Source organism: Colossoma macropomum, unplaced genomic scaffold, assembly GCF_904425465.1.
Source record: "Colossoma macropomum unplaced genomic scaffold, Colossoma_macropomum, whole genome shotgun sequence".
Taxonomy (NCBI): domain Eukaryota; kingdom Metazoa; phylum Chordata; class Actinopteri; order Characiformes; family Serrasalmidae; genus Colossoma; species Colossoma macropomum.
This window is the reverse complement of record NW_023494786.1, coordinates 4326939-4343395: the sequence shown is the minus strand read 5'-3', so window position 1 is coordinate 4343395 and position 16457 is coordinate 4326939. Positions and strand designations below refer to the sequence as shown.

At 47.7% G+C, this 16457-nt stretch overlaps 1 protein-coding gene across 3 annotated transcripts; it reads left to right on the top strand.

The window, feature by feature from the left end:
• The first annotated feature begins 159 nt into the window (after positions 1–159).
• msantd4 (Myb/SANT-like DNA-binding domain containing 4 with coiled-coils) lies at positions 160–12583 on the top strand. Of its 3 annotated transcripts, XR_005006070.1 has the most exons (5): positions 160–393; positions 7421–7599; positions 7889–8419; positions 8675–11368; positions 11483–12583. XR_005006070.1 is itself a non-coding variant. In XM_036557992.1 (4 exons), exons 3-4 carry the CDS (start codon positions 7943–7945, stop codon positions 9452–9454), a joined length of 1257 nt encoding a protein of 418 aa, XP_036413885.1. In that variant the 5' UTR covers positions 160–393; positions 7421–7599; positions 7889–7942; the 3' UTR covers positions 9455–12583. The 3 variants fall into 3 exon arrangements, 2 of the variants coding, with proteins under 2 accessions (XP_036413885.1, XP_036413898.1); XM_036557992.1 differs by having other exon boundaries at positions 8675–12583; XM_036558005.1 differs by lacking the exon at positions 160–393 and having other exon boundaries at positions 7257–7599; positions 8675–12583.
• The last annotated feature ends 3874 nt before the right edge of the window (positions 12584–16457 follow it).

Sequence of the window (16457 nt, the reverse complement as noted above, 5' to 3'; positions counted from 1 at the left end):
TGACGCGAAGCTGCAGCCAATAGCGCGGCGCGGCTATGGAGGCGGAGCGGCGCTCAGACAGATCTACAGGAAGTAGAGCGGAATCCGCCGCTGTGTTGAATGGGAGAGCCGCGCTGTTAGAGCTGGATCTGTCTGCGCTCCGGCCTCGGCTCGCGTCACCTTCACGGAAAGCAGCGCTGCGTGAGCTTACACACGGAAATACTACCGTTTCGGTCATTTTTGGGATGAAAAACTCTGATTTAGGCTTTTAAGGCTTACTGGTGTTCCTGGAGTGTTCTGAGAACGCAGTGTTTCTCTCCTTACAGGCAGAGACAGTTATAAAGCGTTATTAGATCTAGAAGACCACGTTTTCCATCTTACCGAATCATAAAACACTGGGCTGCATTTCACTGGGTATGGAGTGCTGTGTAGAGAGTGCCATGCTCTGCGTATAGAGTGCCATGTGTTTGTGGAGTGCTATGTGCTGTGTATGGGGTGCTGTGTGTTGTGTATAGGGTGTTGTGTGCTGTATATGGAGTGCTATGTATAGAATGCAGTGTGCTGTGTAGGGAGTGCTGTGTTCTACGTGTGAAGTGCTGTATATGGAGTGCTATGCGCTGTGTATGGAGTGCTATGCGCTGTGTATGGAGTGCTGTGCGCTTTGTGTGGAGTGCTGTGTGCTGTGTATGGAGTACTTTGTGCTGTGTATGGTGTGCTGTGTATGGAGTGTTGTGTGCTGTGTGTGGTGTGCTGTGTATGGAGTGCTATGCACTGTATATGGAGTGCTATGCACTGTGTATGGAATGCTATGCGCTGTGTATGGAATGCTATGCGCTGTGTATGGAATGCTATGCGCTGTGTATGGTGTGCTGTGTATGGAGTACTTTGTGCTGTGTATGGTGTGCTGTGTATGGAGTGTTATGTGCTGTGTATGGAGTGCTGTGTGCTGTGTATGGAATGCTATGCGCTGTGTATGGAGTGTTATGTGCTGTGTATGGAGTGTTATGTGCTGTGTATGGAGTGCTGTGTGCTGTGTATGGAGTGCTGTGTGCTGTGTATGGAATGCTATGCGCTGTGTATGGAGTGCTGTGTGCTGTGTATGGAGTGCTGTGTGCTGTGTATGGAATGCTATGCGCTGTGTATGGAGTGCTGTGTGCTGTGTATGGAGTGCTGTGTGCTGTGTATGGAGTGCTGTGTGCTGTGTATGGAGTGCTGTGTATGGAGTGTTGTGTGCTGTGTGTGGTGTGCTGTGTATGGAGTGCTATGCACTGTGTATGGAATGCTATGCGCTGTGTATGGAGTGCTATGCGCTGTGTATGGAGTGCTGTGTGCTGTGTATGGAGTACTTTGTGCTGTGTATGGAGTACTTTGTGCTGTGTATGGTGTGCTGTGTATGGAGTGTTATGTGCTGTGTATGGAGTGCTGTGTGCTGTGTATGGAATGCTATGCGCTGTGTATGGAGTGTTATGTGCTGTGTATGGAGTGTTATGTGCTGTGTATGGAGTGCTGTGTGCTGTGTATGGAGTGCTGTGTGCTGTGTATGGAATGATATGCGCTGTGTATGGAGTGCTGTGTGTGGAGTGCTGTGTGCTGTGTATGGAGTGCTGTGTGCTGCGTATGGAGTGCTATGCGCTGTGTATGGAGTGCTGTGTGCTGTGTATGGTGTGCTGTGTATAGAGTGCTGTGCGCTGTGTATGGAGTGTTGTGTGCTGTGTGTGGTGTGCTGTGTATGGAGTGCTATGCACTGTGTATGGAATGCTATGCGCTGTGTATGGTGTGCTGTGTATGGAGTACTTTGTGCTGTGTGTGGTGTGCTGTGTGTGGAGTGCTGTGCGCAGTGTATGGAGTGTTATGTGCTGTGTATGGAGTGCTGTGTGCTGTGTATGGAATGCTATGCGCTGTGTATGGTGTGCTGTGTATGGAGTGCTGTGTGCTGTGTATGGAGTGTTATGTGCTGTGTATGGAGTGCTGTGTGCTGTGTATGGAGTGCTGTGTGCTGTGTATGGAATGCTATGCGCTGTGTATGGAGTGCTGTGTATGGAATGCTGTGCGCTGTGTGTGGAGTGCTGTGTGCTGCGTATGGAGTGCTATGCGCTGTGTATGGAGTGCTGTGTGCTGTGTATGGTGTGCTGTGTATAGAGTGCTGTGCGCTGTGTATGGAGTGTTGTGTGCTGTGTGTGGTGTGCTGTGTATGGAGTGATATGCACTGTGTATGGAATGCTATGCGCTGTGTATGGTGTGCTGTGTATGGAGTACTTTGTGCTGTGTATGGAGTGCTGTGTGCTGTGTGTGGAGTGCTGTGCGCTGTGTATGGAGTGTTATGTGCTGTGTATGGAGTGCTGTGTGCTGTGTATGGAATGCTATGCGCTGTGTATGGTGTGCTGTGTATGGAGTGTTATGTGCTGTGTATGGAGTGCTGTGTGCTGTGTATGGAATGCTATGCGCTGTGTATGGTGTGCTGTGTATGGAGTGCTGTGTGCTGTGTATGGAGTGCTGTGTGCTGTGTATGGAGTGCTGTGCGCTGTGTATGGAGTGTTGTGTGCTGTGTGTGGTGTGCTGTGTATGGAGTGATATGCACTGTGTATGGAATGCTATGCGCTGTGTATGGTGTGCTGTGTATGGAGTGCTTTGTGCTGTGTATGGTGTGCTGTGTATGGAGTGCTGTGTGCTGTGTGTGGTGTGCTGTGTATGGAGTGCTGTGTGCTGTGTATGGAATGCTATGCGCTGTGTATGGTGTGCTGTGTATGGAGTGCTGTGTGCTGTGTATGGAGTGCTGTGTGCTGTGTGTGGAGTGCTGTGTGCTGCGTATGGAGTGCTGTGTGCTGCGTATGGAGTGCTATGCGCTGTGTGCTGTGTATGGTGTGCTGTGTATAGAGTGCTGTGCGCTGTGTGTGGAGTGCTGTGTGTGGAGTGCTGTGTGTGGAGTTCTGTGTGTGGAGTTCTGTGTGTGGAGTTCTGTGTGTGGAGTTCTGTGTGTGGAGTTCTGTGTGTGGAGTGCTATCCGCTGTGTATGGTGTGCTGTGTGTGGAGTGCTGTGTGCTGTGTGTGGAGTGCTGTGTGCTGTGTATGGAGTGCTGTGTGCTGCGTATGGAATGATATGCGCTGTGTGTGGTGTGCTGTGTATGGAGTGCTGTGTGCTGTGTATGGAGTGCTGTGTGCTGTGTATGGAGTGCTGTGTGCTGTGTGCTGTGTATGGAGTGCTGTGTGCTGTGTATGGAGTGCTGTGTGCTGTGTATGGAGTGCTGTGCGCTGTGTGTGGAGTGCTGTGCGCTGCGTATGGAGTGCTGTGCGCTGCGTATGGAGTGCTGTGTGCTGCGTATGGAGTGCTGTGTGCTGTGTATGGAGTGCTGTGTGCTGTGTATGGAATGATATGCGCTGTGTATGGTGTGCTGTGTATGGAGTGCTGTGCGCTGTGTGTGGAGTGCTGTGTGCTGTGTGTGGAGTGCTGTGTGCTGCGTATGGAGTGCTATGCGCTGTGTATGGAGTGCTGTGTGCTGTGTATGGTGTGCTGTGTATAGGGTGCTGTGCGCTGTGTGTGGAGTGCTATGCGCTGTGTATGGGGTGCTGTGTGTGGAGTGCTGTGTGCTGCGTGTGGAGTGCTGTGTGCTGCGTATGGAGTGCTGTGTGCTGTGTATGGAATGATATGCGCTGTGTATGGTGTGCTGTGTATGGAGTGCTGTGTGCTGTGTATGGAGTGCTGTGCGCTGCGTATGGAGTGCTGTGCGCTGCGTATGGAGTGCTTTGCGCTGCGTATGGAGTGCTTTGCGCTGCGTATGGAGTGCTTTGCGCTGCGTATGGAGTGCTGTGTGCTGCGTATGGAGTGCTGTGTGCTGTGTATGGAGTGCTATGCGCTGTGTATGGTTTGCTGTGTATGGAGTGCTGTGTATGGAATGCTGTGCTGTGTATGGAGTGCTGTGTATGGAATGCTGTGTGCTGTGTGTGGAGTGCTATGAGCTGTGTATGGAGTGCTGTGTGCTGTGTATGGAGTGCTGTGTGCTGCGTATGGAGTTTTGTGTGCTGCGTATGGAGTGGTTTGCACTGTGTATGGAGTGCTGTGTGCTGTGTATGGAGTGCTATGCGCTGTGTATGGTGTGCTGTGTATGGAGTGCTGTGTGCTGTGTATGGAATGCTATGCGCTGTGTATGGTGTGCTGTGTATGGAGTGCTGTGTGCTGTGTATGGAGTTTTGTGTGCTGCGTATGGAGTGCTTTGCACTGTGTATGGAGTGCTGTGTGCTGTGTATGGAATGCTATGCGCTGTGTATGGAGTACTTTGTGCTGTGTATGGAGTGCTATGCCCTGTGTATGGAGTGCTGTGTGCTGTGTATGGAGTACTTTGTGCTGTGTATGGAGTGCTATGCCCTGTGTATGGAGTGCTGTGTGCTGTGTATGGAGTGCTGTGTATGGAGTGCTGTGCGCTGTGTATGGAGTGTAGTGTGCTGTGTATGGAGTACTTTGTGCTGCGTATGGAGTGCTGTGCGCTGTGTATGGTGTGCTGTGTATGGAGTGCTGTGCGCTGTGTATGGTGCGCTGCGTATGGAGTGCTATGCCCTGTGTATGGAGTGCTGTGTGCTGTGTATGGAGTACTTTGTGCTGCGTATGGAGTGCTGTGCGCTGTGTATGGTGTGCTGTGTATGGAGTGCTATGCGCTGTGTATGGAGTACTTTGTGCTGTGTATGGAGTGCTGTGCGCTGTGTATGGAGTGTTATGTGCTGTGTATGGAGTGCTGTGTGCTGTGTATGGAATGCTATGCGCTGTGTATGGTGTGCTGTGTATGGAGTGCTGTGTGCTGTGTATGGAGTGCTGTGTGCTGTGTATGGAGTGCTGTGTGCTGTGTATGGAGTGCTGTGTGCTGCGTATGGAGTGCTATGCGCTGTGTATGGAGTGCTATGCGCTGTGTATGGAGTGCTATGCGCTGTGTATGGAGTGCTGTGTGCTGCGTGTGGAGTGCTGTGTGCTGCGTATGGAGTGCTGTGTGCTGCGTATGGAGTGCTATGCGCTGCGTATGGAGTGCTATGCGCTGTGTATGGAGTGCTGTGTGCTGTGTGTGGTGTGCTGTGTATAGAGTGCTGTGCGCTGTGTGTGGAGTGCTGTGTGTGGAGTGCTGTGTGTGGAGTGCTATCCGCTGTGTATGGTGTGCTGTGTATGGAGTGCTGTGTGCTGTGTATGGAGTGCTGTGTGCTGTGTATGGAATGATATGCGCTGTGTATGGTGTGCTGTGTATGGAGTGCTGTGTGCTGTGTATGGAGTGCTGTGTGCTGTGTATGGAATGATATGCGCTGTGTATGGTGTGCTGTGTATGGAGTGCTGTGTGCTGTGTATGGAGTGCTGTGTGCTGTGTGCTGTGTATGGAGTGCTGTGTGCTGTGTATGGAGTGCTGTGCGCTGCGTATGGAGTGCTGTGCGCTGCGTATGGAGTGCTGTGCGCTGCGTATGGAGTGCTGTGCGCTGCGTATGGAGTGCTGTGCGCTGCGTATGGAATGATATGCGCTGTGTATGGTGTGCTGTGTATGGAGTGCTGTGCGCTGTGTGTGGAGTGCTGTGTGCTGTGTGTGGAGTGCTGTGTGCTGCGTATGGAGTGCTGTGTGCTGCGTATGGAGTGCTATGCGCTGTGTATGGAGTGCTGTGTGCTGTGTATGGTGTGCTGTGTGTGGAGTGCTATGCGCTGTGTATGGGGTGCTGCGTGTGGAGTGCTGTGTGCTGCGTGTGGAGTGCTGTGTATGGAATGATATGCGCTGTGTATGGTGTGCTGTGTATGGAGTGCTGTGCGCTGTGTATGGAGTGCTGTGCGCTGTGTGTGGAGTGCTGTGCGCTGCGTATGGAGTGCTGTGCGCTGCGTATGGAGTGCTGTGCGCTGCGTATGGAGTGCTGTGCGCTGCGTATGGAGTGCTGTGTGCTGTGTATGGAGTGCTGTGTGCTGTGTATGGAGTGCTATGCGCTGTGTATGGTTTGCTGTGTATGGAATGCTGTGCTGTGTATGGAGTGCTGTGTATGGAATGCTGTGTGCTGTGTGTGGAGTGCTATGAGCTGTGTATGGAGTGCTGTGTGCTGCGTATGGAGTTTTGTGTGCTGCGTATGGAGTGGTTTGCACTGTGTATGGAGTGCTGTGTGCTGTGTATGGAGTGCTATGCGCTGTGTATGGTGTGCTGTGTATGGAGTGCTGTGTGCTGTGTATGGAATGCTATGCGCTGTGTATGGTGTGCTGTGCATGGAGTGCTGTGTGCTGTGTATGGAGTTTTGTGTGCTGCGTATGGAGTGCTTTGCACTGTGTATGGAGTGCTGTGTGCTGTGTATGGAATGCTATGCGCTGTGTATGGAGTACTTTGTGCTGTGTATGGAGTGCTATGCCCTGTGTATGGAGTGCTGTGTGCTGTGTATGGAGTACTTTGTGCTGTGTATGGAGTGCTATGCCCTGTGTATGGAGTGCTGTGTGCTGTGTATGGAGTGCTATGCCCTGTGTATGGAGTGCTGTGTATGGAGTGCTGTGCGCTGTGTATGGAGTGTAGTGTGCTGTGTATGGAGTACTTTGTGCTGCGTATGGAGTGCTGTGCGCTGTGTATGGTGTGCTGTGTATGGAGTGCTGTGCGCTGTGTATGGTGCGCTGCGTATGGAGTGCTGTGCGCTGTGTATGGAGTGCTGTGTGCTGTGTATGGAGTACTTTGTGCTGCGTATGGAGTGCTGTGCGCTGTGTATGGTGTGCTGTGTATGGAGTGCTGTGCGCTGTGTATGGAGTGTAGTGTGCTGTGTATGGAGTACTTTGTGCTGCGTATGGAGTGCTGTGTGCTGTGTATAGAGTGCTTTGTGTTGTGTATAGAGTGCTTTGTGTTGTGTATAGAGTGCTTTGTGTTGTGTATAGAGTGCTGTGCTGTGTATAGAGTGCTGTGTGTTGTGTATAGAGTGCTTTGTGTTGTGTATAGAGTGCTGTGCTGTGTATAGAGTGCTGTGTGTTGTGTATAGAGTGCTGTGTGTTGTGTATAGAGTGCTTTGTGTTGTGTATGGAGTGCTGTGCGCTGTGTATGGAGTGTAGTGTGCTGTGTATGGAGTACTTTGTGCTGCGTATGGAGTGCTGTGTGCTGTGTATAGAGTGCTTTGTGTTGTGTATAGAGTGCTTTGTGTTGTGTATAGAGTGCTGTGTGTTGTGTATAGAGTGCTGTGCTGTGTATAGAGTGCTGTGTGTTGTGTATTGAGTGCTGTGTGTTGTGTATAGAGTGCTGTGCTGTGTATAGAGTGCTGTGTGTTGTGTATAGAGTGCTGTGCTGTGTATAGAGTGCTGTGTGTTGTGTATAGAGTGCTGTGTTGTGTATGGAGTGCTGTGTGTTGTGTATTGAGTGCTGTGTGTATCATTAGAATTAACAATAGTAATGAGTTGTTGTTGTTGTTGTTGTTGTTGTTGTTGTAATTATCAACAACAACAACAATAATAATAGCATATTGTTTTAAACAGAGGCTGTGCTGAACATCTGCTGCCCTCACCTGGATACTCAGCATGTGTGCGCCTTGTGTGAGCTCTAATATCCCACAGTGGACGGGTGGACGGAGTTCTTCCTGATCGCCCGTCACACTGAGACGACTCGATGAGGACCAGATATTTGGGACTGTGAACTTATTCATTAGCCATCTGATGTGGGTCCACACTTCACTCTCATAACTACAGTACATATTTTCATACACAATACTGAATAATTAAAAGGAATAACTGAATATTTCATAGTAAATACTCAGTAATTCATAGTAGGTACTGAATGATTTATAGTGGATATTGAATAATTCCTAGCAGATACTGAATGACTCATAGTAGATACTGAATGATTCATAGTAGATAGATTAGTAACCTGGGGTCAATAAGTCATATTCTATAATTTTAAAAAGTTCATTGTTCTTGATCAATAACAAAATGTTCCCGCTGTGTTAGAACCCCACTGCAGTGTCTTCATCATCACCTGAGTCTTCCTCGTGGTTCTCCATCATGGACTTCCTGCAGATGAAGCACCTGAAGCGGAAGCGGAAGAGCAACTACAGCGTGCGGGAGACGCAGACGCTGATCCGGGAGATCCAGCGCCGGCGGGACGTCCTGTTTTCGCGGCAGCAGAACACGGCGGTCAACGAGCTGAAGCGGCGCGCCTGGGAGGAGGTGGCGGAGTGCGTGAACGCGCTGGGCGAGGGCGAGGTGCGCACGGCCGGAGAGGTCAAGCGCCGCTACCTGGACTGGCGCACGCTGATGAAGCGGAAGCAGCTGCGGGCACAGCTGGCCGCCGGACTGCAGCCAGACTACGACCCGCCCTGTTCTCCCGACAACGAGGGCTCGCTCGGCGGAGAGCCGCCGCAGGAACCGGCCGGCTTTCAGAAAGACCCGCAGGGATACTGGCAGGATCTGCCTGACCTCGGGGAGAACAGCGTCCACTGTGGGGTCAAAATGGAGGACACAGAGGGTAGCGGATATAACGTAGGTGACCTGCAGGACGGTGGACGTTTCACTATTGTGAAGGAGCAGTTTCTGCTAGCTAGCATGGCTGGAGATATCTCAAATGCACATTGTCAATACTGATTTTTTTTTGTTTTAGATTTTTTACTTTTAATAAAAAACCTAAGAGGTTTATATCATATTATTTTTGACAAAAACGTTTGCATACTGTATTGACTGTTGATAGATTAAATCAGTGAACCTGCCTGTTCCCTGTGTGTGTTTGTTCCTCCACAGCTGGACGGCGGAGTCTGCGACAGTGTTCCAGGTGAGATAGAAGGTGAGGGAGATGACGATGATGAAGATTGCTTCCCCTCCATCCTGCAGGATGTGGACAGAGAAGGAACCATCCCTGAAGACTTTGCCCACATTGATGAGTTTGGCGTGCTGAGCTGCTCTAAAGCTCCCGCAGGACCGTCGCTGGCTCGAGACCTGGGCCCTGACACACCTGGCACACCTGGAGTGGGCGGCGCCACGCCGGGCCCGCCTGCAGGAGACAGCACAGGCCTGCTGGTTGCGCTGGAGAAGCAGCGCCTGGAGCTGGAGAAGCAGCGTCTGCAGGTGGAGTCGGAGCGGCTGCAGGTGGAGAAGGAGCGCCTCCAGGTGGAGAAGAAAAGGCTGTGCCAGGCCGAGATGGAGCGAGAGCGCCTCCAGCTGGAGAAAGAGCGCCTGGACTTGGAGAGAGAGAGACTCCGCCTGCTCGTGCAACAGTCAGCGCTGCCACAGCAAAGCCCTGCCTCCTCCACCACCGCGGCCACGCCCACCACTTCATCCGCCCCATCTTCGTCGTCCTCGCTGGACGTGGAGAAGGACAGGAAGCCCCCCTGGCCGGTGTGGACGGATCTGGAGGCGGAGAAGCTGAAGCTGGAGAAAGAGCGCCTCCTGCTGGAGAAGGAGAGACTGCAGTTCTTCAGGTTCGAGTCGGGCCGGCTGCAGATCGAGCGAGAGCGCCTCCAGGTGGAGAAGGAGAGGCTGCAGCTGCACAAGGACGGACAGCAGATGGCGTTGCACTCGTAGAGCCACTGCTTGTGGAGATCCAGCAACCTGTTTGTAACACACCTGAGCAGGTTAACAGATTCTTCAGGAGGATCTGAACTGTAGAGTCAGGTGTGTTAGATTAAGGCTGGAGACAACAGCACAAACTGCTACTGTTCAGTGTCCTTAAAGCGATAATTAGGCAAAAAATAATCCAGTTCCCCCAGTTTCCCCCAGATATAGTCGATCAACCTCATTTGGTGTCTGAAGTTTGTTTCTGTAGTTTTAGCACTGGAGCTATGAGGTTAATGTAGCTAACAAGAAGCTTATGTACACCAGTTAGCATGGTGCTAACAGCAGACCCCTCAAACCGTGTGGAGGTGTTCAGTATCTCTAACAGACTTCATTATGTGGTTTCTGACGCAGTTGGGTAGAACTTCAATCGGGCCAGAAATTTTGGCCCTAACCCAAATAAAGCCAGAGAGTGTTCTGTCTGAAATTGACCCGAAACCAACAAAGCTTTGCCCGAACACAACAATAATCAAGCTTTGAGCCCAAACCCAACCAAGAGCAACAAAATTCTGTCTGGACCTGACCTGACCCAAACCACCTTAGAATGTTTTGAGTTCGAACCTGAACCACGATGCGACAGAATTCTGTCCGGACCCGACCTAACCCAAACTACATCGTCAAATTTTATGTCCGTTTATAGTCCGACTTGAGTATAACAAAGTTCTGGCTGGACCCGAACTGACCCAAACCACATTGAGGCGTTTCTAATCAGAACCGGATCACGACAGAATTCTGTCCAAACTCACCCAAACCACATCGTCATGTTCTGAGTCCAAACTCAAACCCCAAACCGACCCGAACCACATCATCATGTTTTGAGTCAAACTGAAATTTATTTCTTTTGCTCTTGAGCCCAAACGTGCTGATCGACTGTATCTGAGCTCGTTATCCTATCAAATTCACTTCATCTATCACTGCCAGATGAGCAGAGACTGCAGACTGTAGTCCAGATTTTATCCGTGTGCTCCGGTGTGGCTGTAGCTCAGCGTCTCGGACAGACAGGGCGCCGGATGGAGGGATGAGCTGGAGGACAAAGTAAACCCTCCCTGAGGATGGAGGGATTTAAAGAGGTTTAATTATGGAGCTCCAAAAGAGTCAGTGTGTCTGTACGTGTTGTGTTGGAGTCTCAGTGTTTCTGCGTTCCTGTTGGTTCTGTAGTCGAGTCTCTGGAGTTCCTCTCTTCTTCTCCTGTTGTTCCTGTGTTCATGTTCTCAGCAGACGTAAAGTTCGCTGTGTGTGTATCGTGATATGATCTCAGCCACGCGAAAATCTCCGCTAGTGTAAACTGTGCCTTAGCTAACTGTGCTAATCGGGAGCCGCTCGCTCTTACCTTGTTATTGTGAGTGTGTCTTAGCAGGAGCGGAGCGGCTAACTGTGTTAGCAGTTTACTCAACTTCACTGTGAAGCCGGTCAGATCCAGGGAAGGGGGAGGAGTTTTGTGTTGGGGTGCTGAGATTTTAAACAGCGTTTACAGATCGTATACATTACAGCTGCTTTACTGTAGCGTGTGCAGCTGTTAGTGTGGTTCTTTAATATGATCTCCTTTGCAGCTCCTCAAATTAGCTAGTTTAGCTAGTTTGGTCTGGCTGATGAACAGAGTGTGGTAGTGGTGAGTGGTGGTGCCAGCCAATCACAGGCTAGTCAGTCACAGGCCAACTGATCACAAGCCAACCAGTCGAAGGCAAACCACTCACAAAGTAACCTGTGTAGCTAACCAAGCACAAAGTAACCTGAGAAGCCAACCAAACACAGGCTAATCAATCACAAGCCAACCAATCACAAAGTAACCTGTGAAGCTAACCAATCACAGGCAAATCGATTACAAGCCAACCAATCACAGGCTAACCAATCTTGGGCTAACGTGTAAAGCCAACCAATCACAAAGTAACCTGTGTGGCTAACCAAGCACAAAGTAACCTGTGAGGCCAACCAATCACAGGCTAATCTATCACAAGCCCGTCAATTGCAGGCTACCCAATCACAAAGTAACCTGTGAAGCTAACCAATCACAAAGTAACCTGTGAAGCTAACCAATCACAGACTAACCAATCACAAAGTAACCTGTGTGGCTAACCAAGCACAAAGTAACCTGTGAGGCCAACCAATCACAGGCTAATCTATCACAAGCCAACCAATCGCATGCTACCCAATCACAAAATAATCTGTGAAGCTAACCAATCACAGGCTAATCAATCACAAGCCAATCAATCACAAGCCAACCAATCACAGACTAAGCAATCACATAGTAACTTGTGAGGCCAACCAATCACAGGCTAATCTATTACAAGCCAACCAATCGCAGGCTACCCAGGCACAAAGTAACCTGTAAAGATAACCAATCACAGGCTAATATATCACAAGCCAGTCAATTGCAGGCTACCCAATCACAAAGTAACCAGTGTAGCTAACCAATCACAAAGTAACCTATGAAGGTTACCAATCACAGGCTAATCGATCACAAGCCAACCAATCACAGGCTAACCAATCGCAAAGTAACCTGTGAAGCTTACCAATCACAGGCTAATCAATCACAAGCCAACCAATCACAGACTAACCAATCATAAAGTAACCTGGGAAGCTAACCAGTCACAGGCTAACCAGTCACAGGCTAACCAGTGAAGCTAACCTATTACAGGCTAACCAATCACAGGTGAACACATTAAGCTAACCGATCAGAAGTTAACCAGTCATAAGCTAACCTAAGCTATCCAATCATTGGCTGACTTGTGAAACTAACCAATCACTGGCTAACCTGTACAGCTAACAAACCACAGGCTAATCATTCAAAGGCTAACATATGAAGCTAACCAGTCACAGGCTGAGCAAACATAAGCTAACCAATCACAGGATCTAGGCTATCAAAGCACAAGCTAACCTTTGCAGCAGACCAATCACAAGCGGACCAATCAGTCTGATCAATCATCGTCGGATCCCTGTGGGAGGTTTTTCTGTTCACAGCTGAAAGCTTATCAAAGAAGAGACACTTAGGCCCAATCCCATTTCTTCTTTTTACCCCTACCCCTTGTTTTCGAGTGTCACCCTAACCACCCTAGTGGTTAAAAACTTGCCCTACGAAATGGGACAACCCTCAAATTAAAACATCGCTTCATTAACAGCTACTAGCGCTGCTCTGTAGGCGACCCTGCCAGTCTGCAGTGACAGCAGAGGAGGGTAAAGTTCAGCTCCTCACTGCTGGGCTTTAGTTACATTTAGGGCATCATATGACTTCAAAGAGGGGGGCAATCATTTATTATCACCGACTCCAATTATTTGGTGATACGAAGCTGAAGTCATCCATTCACTAGCTTCTCGTTCGAATTTTACCGTTCCACCTTAAATGGTGCAGCAGTTACATTCTGGCGCTCCTGGCGTCAATACTGCCGGACTATTTAAGGTGGAACGGGAAAGTTAGCTAGCTACTGAGACATTAGCATGCTATTAGCGGTTTGTTTGTGCTTGTTGTGAAGAAAACGACCAAAATACATTGAAAAGACATTAAATTAAAATAATATGATGGTTATTGTAATTTTTTAACAGAGAAAATTCTCACATTTGTGGGTTTCTTTGGTCGCTTGCGCAGCCATCTTGCCGTTTTTTTTGTTTTTTTTTCACCCCTCTATCTCAACTAAAATTGGGACACCCTTACCCTAGACATGAATGCGCAAAACAGAGGGCTAAGGGCTAAGTGGTAGGAGCAAGGGGTGAAATGGGATTGGGCCTTAGTTTGCTAATTTAAAACAAATCTAAAAGTCTCAGGTGTTTAATTTTATAAATCCCTGAGTGTTTTATAAATCCCTGAGTGTCCAGACCAAACCGTCAGCGCCGGAAACCCCAGACGTCACAGTGAAAACATAATGAACACCAAACAAACAAGCTCAAACTGTATTTATCAGTTCTTCATTATAGTTAACTCAACTGTAGTAGTTGAGTGATGCTGACAGCAGGGGGAGCTGCAGCGCCTTCAGCACAGATTCATCCCGCCTCCCTGATCACAGCAGATACACACACACACACACACACGTTCCAGTCTGGTTTACATTCCCATAATGCCATTCCAGCTTCATCTGAGCGCACGTGTAGCTGAATATGATTATGATTATGATTATTGATTATAGATCACTGAGTTATCTACAGATCACTGAGTTCAGTGTGTGTGTTTATTGTTTCTCTCCTGACCGACAGTTGGGTCAACGTGCCTCCAGAACAGACTGAACAATCATCTGCTCTCATTTTCATACAGTTATTTATTTTTTTAAAATTCTGTATTTCTTTTTTGATATGACATTTTAAATATGTTATATAGTGGAGTTGTGTGAAAGGGGAATTCCACCACTTTTCCAAAATATTCCCATAATTAAATGATTGAGAAACAGAGCTGTTCAGAGTGGTTCAGAGTGGTTTGGTGTGAAATCCTCCGTTCTAGAGTAACTGACAGTGTCAGAACTGTTCACAGTGGTGGTGATAGGAACCAGACGTCCACCTCTAAAAGCTCCCTCACAGAAAGTTACTACATGAAATGGTTATGAATTCACTGCCTGATGACTGAGACACTGTTTATGATAGTTTAGAGAACTTAAACTCCATTCATGGTGGAGGGATACATGCAGGGCGCTGTGAGGCAAAATAGTCCCCAAAGAAAACTTATTATTTCAGATTTTCCATTATTTCCATCATCAAGATTCCATATAAACTCAGAAGACTCGTGTAGGTTCACTGGTGGTTCTGGATAGTAAATAATATATTATATTTATACTATATTTGTGTTGTAGTCATGGCGACCCCTGTTTCCTATCACCACCACTGTAAAGACATCTGAACCATTTCACACCAAACCACTCTGAATCACTCTGATTACATCTCACACACTGAATTATGGGGGAATTTTGAAAAATGGGTATGATGCCCCTTAATCTATTGTGTAAGTATTGTGTGTCAGTATTGTGTGTGTGTGTGTGTGTGTGTGTGTGTGTGTAAAGGTGGTGGTAAATAAAATGTATATTGTTGTTTACAGTAAACAGACTGGCTGTGTTGACTCTAAAGCACAGAGCATGTAAGATGAGGTTATGAGGTACTGAGAGTTCAGGCGCTTTAGGATTTTTTCAGTATTTTAACATTTTAATGACATACAGTGCCGTTCAAAGACGCCCAGCTGAGTGAATGTACTTCATATTCTTAAAGACAGTTTGATATTAAAGGGTCCGTATCTCACAATGTTGTAGTCTGTTTTTGACCCTGAGGTCCATTTTTAACACCAGTGTGGTTTTATGTACCAAAATCAATCATAATTCATTTCTACATAATTATTTTCTGAACTCTCTTTATCCCTCACAGTTAAACAGGCTGTTTGTGTTACTGTCTTTGAGACTAATATATGTAAATGAGCTCTGCCCTGATTGGCTGTCCTGTATTGTGCCTCATTCAAAAGTCGTCCAGTCTGCAAAACTTCATTGTGAATGGGCGGAGCTAGTTAGCTGTAGCCTGGGTGGCGGGGTAAATCTGGTGTAGCTTGAGTGGGTGGGGCTAAACTGCTGTAGGCTGAATGGGTGGAGCTAAACCGCTGTAGGCTGAATGTGTGGAGCTAAACCGCTGTAGGCTGAATGGGTGGAGCTAAACTGCTGTAGGCAGAATGGGTGGAGCTAAACTGCTGTAGGCAGAATGGGTGGAGCTAAACTGCTGTAGGCTGAATGGGCATGGCTAAACTGCTGTATGCTGATTGTGTAGAGCTAAACTGCTGTAGCCTGAATGGGTCGATATGTGTAACATTACAAAATGGTGAGTTTATTCAAAGTACTAATCAGCAATTAGGCTAATAATTATCTATAATTATTGATATAAGGTATGAGATATTGATCAGCCTGATTCTGATGGTCATGGATGATGTAGGATGACGTTTGTGGTTTTGGAAAAGCTAATAAACAGCTGTTACTGACGGTGGTGGAAGCTTCTGGAAGACTCTGTCCTGGATTCTCCTTCTTCGTGATGAATCTATAACCTTTTCAGATGTTCTTCTGAGATTTATTTAGTTTGTTCTTCAGGGTCAGTTCACTCACCTGAGTGGAGCTCCGTGGCATTTCCACAGCTCTGTAACCTGAACACCTGCTGGGAAGAGGAGCTTTGGAGCTGTATTTGGGGGAGACGTTGATGTTCTCACAAGGATTTAAAACACTGGAGGAGCTCAGAAACAAGAGAAACATGTTAAATATATTGTTTTTGTTCTGTTAAAAGAGAATTCAGTGCAAAGATTTATGGTATAATAAAGTATAATAAATCAATAAGCTACAGCAGGGTGTGCGTTACTGTGATTTTACCACAGGGAAAGGGTTGTTGTTAGGCATGATGTGAAGCGGAGTAAAACTCCCTTCCTTGTAATAAAATCACTGCAATGCACAGCCTTGAGTGGATTATTGGTTCTATAAAATGGTGGCCAACGTAAAATATGATAAAATACACAATTTTTCAGAAAATAATTTGTTATTATTAAATATAATCAATATAAACAAGTATCCCCACCAAGAAATGTAGTTTGTTTAGAATGTGGCATTGTTGTCAAGCAGCCATGGACCACTGAATTAGGAAAACGTTCGGTCGCCCATCACTGTATACTGCAGTCATTTACAGCAGTTTAGCCCCACCCATTCAGCCAATGGCAGTTTAGTCCCTCCCACTCATAGCTGAAGTGGAGTTTTAGCCTGGACTGCTTGAATAAGACACACTACAGGACAGCCAATCAGAACAGAGCTCATTTACATATATCAGTCTTAAAGGCACAGTAACAGACAGCCTGTTGAACTGTGAGGGATAAAGAGAGGCTGGAAAATGATGTAGAAATTAATTATGACTGATTTTGGTACATAAAACCTCACAGATGTTATAAATGGATCTCAGTGGAGAAAACAGACTACAAGAAAAATCTTATTCGAATTAGAAAATCAAGCAGATTGTATTGTTGTGAGAAAAGGAAAACACCGCAGAG